The sequence below is a fragment of the Monodelphis domestica genome, chromosome 1, assembly GCF_027887165.1.
Source record: "Monodelphis domestica isolate mMonDom1 chromosome 1, mMonDom1.pri, whole genome shotgun sequence".
Lineage (NCBI taxonomy): Eukaryota > Metazoa > Chordata > Mammalia > Didelphimorphia > Didelphidae > Monodelphis > Monodelphis domestica.
The window spans coordinates 267,071,719-267,080,003 of record NC_077227.1 but is presented as its reverse complement, the minus strand read 5'-3'; the positions used below and the strand labels follow the sequence as shown (position 1 = coordinate 267,080,003).

General features: G+C 34.0%; 1 protein-coding gene across 8 annotated transcripts in view; it reads right to left on the bottom strand.

Moving 5' to 3' along the window:
- Window positions 1-468: 468 nt before the first annotated feature.
- The window catches only part of ARID4A (AT-rich interaction domain 4A), an 80,813-nt gene continuing 72,996 nt past the window's right edge, over window positions 469-8,285 (bottom strand). For all 8 annotated transcript variants that reach the window (XM_056810821.1, XM_056810819.1, XM_056810818.1 and 5 more), the window contains one exon: window positions 469-2,259. In XM_056810821.1, coding sequence (XP_056666799.1) covers window positions 2,156-2,259 — 104 coding nt within the window. In that variant the 3' untranslated portion in view covers window positions 469-2,155. The remainder of the gene's footprint in view (window positions 2,260-8,285) is intronic.

Sequence of the window (8,285 nt, the reverse complement as noted above, 5' to 3'; positions counted from 1 at the left end):
CAAATGATGAGAGCTGTGCTTTGCAGCACCTGATTTGAAAAAGAACAATGATTATGTAACTGCTTAAGTATACTTTTAGGTATTTCTATTTTTGTCAGCAATTTAGTATTTATGTTCAGATGTCAAAGATATCAATCTTATTAATGGAAAACAGACAGTATTTTACAAACTGTAATTCACTATTAGCTCCTAATTTGCCACTGTCAGGATCTATTCATTTCTACATGTAAAACAAAATTTTTGTTTTGAGGAAGATTATAAAGTTACATAGAAACTTTTGACTTTTTAATATTTTGATTTCATAAGTATAAATTACTGGCACTTAAAAGAGTAATTATCATTTAGTGAAAACTGAAAATGTAAAGCCTATGTTTAAAACATAGCCTTTATTAATGCTGCCCACTGAGCTCCATTTTTACTTTACATTGAAATACTTCTGCTTTGCTAAATAAAAGACAGAAAAGTGCATTTTACAAGAGTATTTTTTTGTTTTTAATTCTCTGCGAAAATGGAATCTGAATCACAAGTTCACAATGTGGTAAGATGAAAGAAATTTCAAGAAACAACGATTTTAGTAATGCTACCCCATCACTAGTGTTTAGCTCTGACTTTCTGTTGTTGTGAATCATAATATCCTGATATACAGTCTAGAGCATCTATGTTATTTACTCTACAGCATATTAAACACAGAAAAGGGGGTTAAAAAACCTCCTTTCAATGTACAAACATGAATAAAAAAATTGATAAAAAAATCACTTTTATACATAATGTATATGCAAACTGTTTTAAATACATGGTTTTGGAAGAATTATTTACAAAATGTATCAGTTTGTGGGACAATCCACAAACAGAGCATACATAGTTGCTTTACTTTATTTGTTGCATCTCAACTTTGGGAGATATAAATTCATTCGGCAGTATAGCAAACATAAAAACTGTGACAAAGCATCTTAAGGGCAACCAAAAAAATTTGATCTTCAAAACAGTTTAAGTACTAGGACTGCCAAAGTTTCAAAACAAGGACATATTTTAATAATCCAGATGCCCGGTTACAGTTCTATACTGTTGAAGATTTAAGAGACAGACCCACTTCATATACAGGCAAGGCTATTGGATACAACCTCCTGTAAAAGTTACAGCTGAGAGTTATGTTTAATCGAAAGAGCGAACTAACCTAGAATTTTATTTTTTTCAATTTTATTAATATTTTAAAAAATACATAAAAATACAACATCCAATGTCTGAATAAATATATTTAACAAGTTGCAAGATAATACCTTATTTTACACAAAAATTTCAGCTTTAGAAATCTTGTTAAATAACTTCATTGTTGTTATATATTTCATTTTTGTCTTTTTGTAACAAAATAAAAACTCTGAAATTACATAGAAAAAAGACAAAATATTTTTGTCAAGGAATAAGATAGTCCACTGAAAACTTATTCACAATTCCACTGTAAACATTAATAAACATTAAAATATTTGCATAATTGTGTGCTCAAAAATCCTATAAAAAGTGGAAGACTTATTACAACGGTAGTTTTCAGTCAACTACGCTTCCTTTCACAATTTATTTTGTCCCATTTACACCTTTAAAACTGGGCACACTGCTGAACACATACTTTGGCAGTTCTGTATAGCAAGTGCTTCCACACAAAAGAACCAAAAAACAAAAACAAAAACAAAACAAAAAACCTACTCACCAAGAATTAAATACAACTTGGTGAAAGTGCAGCAGTAACTATTCAGCTGGATAGTATTTTGATGTTTGTTGTGTGCACTTGCTTGTCTATGATTTCTATATAACACCTGAAAAACTTTGTTAGACAATTCAAATTTGCTAAGTGCCCTTTCTCTGTATCAACATAAACATAAACAAATATTAAGGGGAAAAATGACGACAAATGTGGCAGATTGCCTAACCTTCAATTATCAATCAGCTTATTTTTCTCTTTTTGCAACAGAAAGAAAACACACACACACACACACAGAAAAAAAGGGGGGGAGGGGGAAACCGATACAATCCAGCAGTGGAAAAGTGTACAGGATATACTTGGCAATGTTAAACCAGTTGAGTGCTTTCTGTGGTTGTATTTCAGGGTTTAAGGATTTATGTCCATGGCAGCAAACTGCTGGGAAGGCAGAGAAAGTATTTATCACCTGCATTCTACAGCAAGCACGTTTTGTGGGGGAGATGATGATGATGGACTCATTCCAGTGTCTGATGAAGCAGATGACATTGAGGCCCCTGCATGAGACACTGTGGAATAAAAAATAAGAAACTGAAAACTAAACACACAAAGAAAATAGATACTAAGTTAAAAAAGAAATTTCTGAACATGTAAAATACTTCAAATGATGAGAGATTCTTAAAATGCTGTATATAAGGTGACTTTGCTTAAATTTTTAGGGACTATCTCTTGTAAGGAGAGTATTTAAAATTTGGTTGGGAAATACCTTGTATTTTTTTTAAAAAGGCATTGATGAAAAATAACAAGATGCTACACAAAGGTAGTAAAAGTGCTGAGAAAATTTTTTTTGGCTCAACTCAATGACATTGGTTGCCCTTAAGGACAAGGCCAGTTAGCTAAAAATTGTACACATATACCAAAAAAAAAATACTGAGAAATGCCATATAATGTTATTCTTGAATTTTTACCACTGTTCCTTTTACACTCCTTTCCCCCTTCTTTTTTATTGTTGCTGATGTAACTCTTCAGTCTGCTGAAATTCTACAAATCTTTTGCAACCCACTTCCAAAGTCCCATCCTCCCAGGAGGAATCTCCCTGATCAATCAGTGAATATTAACTTTTCCCTCATCTAAGTTCTTAGTTTCTACCACTTATGGTACTGAGCCCTATTTATATGACAGCTATGAAACTACATTTCAATAAGCCTGTGATCTCATTAATATAGGTAACATACATCAGAATGTGTGAACACATACCACAGTTATCTCTCATTCCCATTATGTGAACAGTCCAACTTTTTCCCCTGGCATACATTTCCTCCAGTGATGTCCTTTATTATTTATTTATTTAAAGCTTTTACCTTCTGTCTTTGATTCCAAGGCAGAAGAGTGGTGAGAGCTAAGCAATGGGGGTTAAGTGACTTGTCCAAGATCATACAGCTAGGAAGTGTCTGAGGTCAGATTTGGACTCAGGACTTCCCATCTCTGGGCCTCACTCTCGATCCACTGAATCACCCAGCTGCCCCACCGTGATGTCCTTTAAATAGTAATTCTCTGGCACAATTCATCGTCTGGAATATGTGTTAGCATTACTGTGCTCACTATGCCCCTGGAGATTGTAGTATATATTATGGCTTGCAGCCATACAAAATGACTTGCAGAATAAAAAAAAAATAGAACTTTCTACTCATGAGAAACATGGAGTAATTAAAGGTATCATTCAATTTTCCAAAAATAGTACAATCAATTCCCCTTCAAATGTTCAATTCTGAGCTCAGATCAATTGTCCATTTGTAAGGTCTGGCCACAGAACAAAAATTGATAGATGAATTCTATGAATTGTCCACCCAACTATACATTGTGGTCTAAAAAAACATTTTTCATCCATTTGGAACTCTTGAGTGATTATGTATTTTAATGAAGAGGCTCTGCAGTGTTGTGGGACTTGATATAATCATCAAGATGCTATTGAAAAACAGGAGCACCTAGAGGACCTCGCCATCTATGAGGAATACCTCTTCCATATGAACTCTGTGCTGGCTATTATCTATGAGAGTGATAATCACTTTTGGCAATTACGTATCTCCTGTCTTATGCCTCATTTAATATTAGGAATCTGAAAGTACAAGTTATCTCTGTTGTTTCATCTTCAGAATTTTGAATGATTATGACATGCATGGAAGACAATTAATTGGAAAAGAGTCTATGAAAGAGGACATTGCTCTATTTAATCAAACAAAAAGTGACATCTTGTACGCTCTACACCTTTCAATCAATTGGGCATTAACTAGGACAGCAAAAGACCTTTAGTCTAAACCACATGAAGATTGGGTGAAGAAACTGATGGACATGTTTAGTCCCAAGAAGAGAAGATTCAAGGGGACTAAGTTGGCTCTTCAAATATTTAAAGGATAGACATATGTAAGAGGGATTAAATTTATTGTTTTTGGTCACAGAAGCAAAACCAAGAATAAAGGGAAAATTTTTTTGTTGGACAGAGGCATAAATATGCTTGATTTCTGGAAAAAAAAATTCCTAAGAATTATAGCTACATAAAAATAGACTTGAGCTGCCTTGGAAAATGTTAGGTTTCTTGTACTTGGAAATCTTTAAGCAAAGTCTAGAGTACTAATTGTCAGGTATGATATGGGCATTCCTTTTAGGTATGGATTAGACTAGATTGCTGCTATGCTCTCTTTTCAAATCTCAGATTCAAGGATTCTGGGTGATTGTAAAGATGAGGTCTGCTGTAGAATATTTCTTGCAAAAAACCTACCTGCCCCTATCTCATATTGATATCCAACATGGCTCTTTACATAAAAAATATTACTTTCATAATAATCATGTAGGTATTGCAAAGTAGGCATATAGGTTGATAATATTTATTTATATTCTCTTAATTGCTTTCTTTTCTGGTTCTCCTGTATGACAGTTCCTTCTGACTCTTCCATGGCTGGATCTTCATCTTAGGCATGCCTATTAACTAGGGCTGTGTCACCCAAGGCTCTATATTTGGACTCTAGGCTACCTTCCATCTGTACTATTTCATGAAGTGGTTATCATAAGCTCCCATGGATGCAATGACCATTATTTCTATGCAGATGATTCTCAGATCTATTTGTACAGGCTCACAAGTCCAACTGCCTTTTGGATATCTAGAACCAGATATTCCATAAATACCTGCAACTCAGCATGTTTAAAACTAGACATCCTCCCCACACCTGACCTAACTTCCTTATTACTGTTGAGAGTATTACCATCCTAGTTAATCAGGCTCACAACTTAGATGTTAACCTCAACTCTTCTCTTCTCCTTTGTATCCAATCAGTTACCAAGTTCTAAGAATTCTATCTTTATAATATGTGTCATGTACAGCAGGCCCTTATTTTATGTGCCCAATATGTTCCAAGACCCTTCATATAACAGCAAACCCCATTATTTAATAAGTATTTCTTATATGAACATACCTTGTCACTTTCCAACTTTTCTTAGGCTTATCAGAGCTACCAGCATCACTACTCTTGTACTTTGGGGTCATTATTAATGACTAAATAGCATTAATGAGACAAAGAGAAGCTGTGCTCTGATAACAGGCACAACTTATTAAAAGCAAGAACTATGGACAAAGACTGATGTGGGAGTTAATGTCTGTTGCAAAACAATGTGATGACTTACACTAATGCTTCTCAGAGCAAGAATGAGTGTGACCGAATGAACTGTGTGGTGTGTTATGCCACTTGAAGAAATAGTTTTGATTTAGTATATAATTTAAAAATGTTAATGTTTTCCTGCCTTTATTTTTTTTAATGCTGATATATAACTGAATTTGAATGTGTTGAGTTTGCTTGTAAAATGAGGTCTATGTCACCAATCTGGCAAAGACCCTTACACTAAGACTATCAAAATAGCCTTCTGCTTTGTCTCCCTACTTCAATTCTCTCCCCAATTCAGTCTATCCTCTACTTAGCTGTCAAAGCAATCTTCTGAATATGCAAGTCTGATAATGACACTTACTCAAAAATACTCCACAGGCTCCCCATTACCACCAATATAAAATATAAAATTCTTTGCTTGGCATTTAAAAACTTTTGTAATTTAATCCCTTGCTACTTTTACAATCTTCTTACACTTTGCTTCCCACTACATAGTTTTCTTGCTGTTCCATATTATGACACTCATTTCCCAAATTCTGGCATTTTCAGTTTTAGTGACTGTTCCTAGTCCCAGATAAAATCTACTATTCTGTAAGAGGTATTTTCCATCTCTCTCAGTGAAAGTGCCTTCCTTCTGAGATTACTTCCCCCATACAATGTATTCATCATATACAGATAGAACTGTATGTGTGTTTTTCTCCCCTATTAGAATATGAGTATCTTGGGCTGGTGGACCACATTTCTGTCTTTATAGGCTAAGCTAAGATTTTTTAACCACTTTTATTTTTCCTCTTAAAGATAACTTGGAAATTCATCCCTCAGATGCCCTCAAAATATCACCTCTACTAAGACCTCTCTTTTAATACTTGGTACTTTTTCCTATTTTAAAAAATTTTCATTTCCATTTTCTTCTTTAACAAATTTTAGGCTGTCATATTAAAAGTCTAAGTGACTTTGACAATTTCAAAAGCAGATTATAAAAATCTTCTCAGATCTTTTCCTTTTTCATCATTTTTTTCTCTAGATAAGTTTTTAAATGTCCTCAGGATTATATTGCTTACTTGGGTCTATTAATCTATCTTTAAACATGCTTTGTTCTTTATTACATCTTAATGTTTTATGAGATGGGGGCAGCTCAGTGGATAGGCAGCCAGGCCTAGAGATAGGAGATCCTGGGTTCAAATCTAGCCTCAGACACTATGTGTGACTGTGAGCAAGTCACTTGTCCCTCATTGCCTAGCTCTTACTGCCCTTCTGCCTACAATCAATCAATCCATGGTATTGATTCTAATATGGAAAGTAAAGGTTTAAAAAAATGTTTTATAAGATAAAGTCCTCAGAAACTTCTACCAACCCATTTCAGTAAAATTTTACAATCTGAGTTTATATTCTAAACTGATTTTGTTGTCTTTAGTTGGCATCTGTCTCACCTTGGCAAGATCAGTTTGCTGGTAACTGATTTATATTGTCTAAATTTCTTTAAGAAATCTTTAATCATGTGGTGTTCATAGCTATTCCTCAAATCATCTTGGATTTTTCATCATTAGAAACTTTTAAAATAGGTCAAGTTAGGGGGCAGCTGGGTAGCTCAGTGGATTGAGAGCCAGGCCTAGAGACGGGAGGTCCTAGGTTCAAATCTGACCTCAGCCACTTCCTAGCTGTGTGACCCTGGGCAAGTCACTTGACCCCCATTGCCTAGCCCTTACCACTCTTCTGCCTTGGAGCCAATATACAGTAGTGACTCCAAGACTGAAAGCAAGGATTTTATTAAAAAAAAAAAAATAGGTCAAGTTGGAAATATTTTGATAGCATGCCACATTTTTTTCCTGTTTTAATTCTCCCAGTTTTTCAAATAAATATTGAATCATGTGCTAATTGTTGGTTGTACTGTACATAGATAACTGATTTAGGAATTACTCCTACATTGGTAGAATAATTTATGTCAGTTAAATATAATCAAATTTTATTTTTTTGTGAGGTTATTCAGTACTTCCAGTGTCTACTGTGCCCTAACTCTTCTTGAAGTATTCTTGATAGATATCTATATATCTATATCTATATCTATATAAATATATACACACACACTCACACACACATATTATATATGTATATATATACATGAGGTTTCCGAGTAGTCTACAAGTCTTTGGCTTAGCTTTTTCTTATTCCTGAACTGTATCTTTTGATGTAATTCTGCTGTCCTCCCACTTAGTTTGGCATTAAAGTCACTGAGCAGGCAAAGTATATTTTGGTTGAATCTGGAGGATTTTATTTTATTCTTTATAGAATTTCTCTAACTCATCCCAGTAAGATGCATAAAGTTACAATTATAATTCATGGTGGTCTTTTTGCAAATAATTATCACAAACAAGTACTGCAATATGACAGGACCAAATGTCCCATGAAATTATGTTTCTTGTTGTCTTTGAATGTATAATAAAGTCATTTCCTTTATCTCCTTCTCCAAGGAGAGGCTGTGTACCATCCTTCCCTTTATATTAAGCTTCATTTTATTAATAGAATGGCAACATATATCTATAATGCATTTTTTATAATGCCTTGGTCACCAGATAAAGATTATCCCTATAGGGTAGCACAAGATATATTAATGTTTATAGCTTAAAATCTATGATTTAGTACCCTTTGGCTCTTCTCTGACATTCTACCAGTCACTACAAAAATGGAAGTAGACCTTGAAGGACCAATTATATTTTTGTTTCATGGGCTGCCATGGTCAAGGAATGTACCACCAAAAAGCCAATTAACCAGTGATGAAATTCTATGTACTTAGATTGGTCCCTGGAAAAGACATATTGTTGGGTCTACATATAACTGTACTGTGTATGTATGTATATAAATATATACATATATACCCTGTAAATAATGGGAATCAATGGACAAAACCTCCTATAATAGCAAATACAGCTCCTATTGATAATACA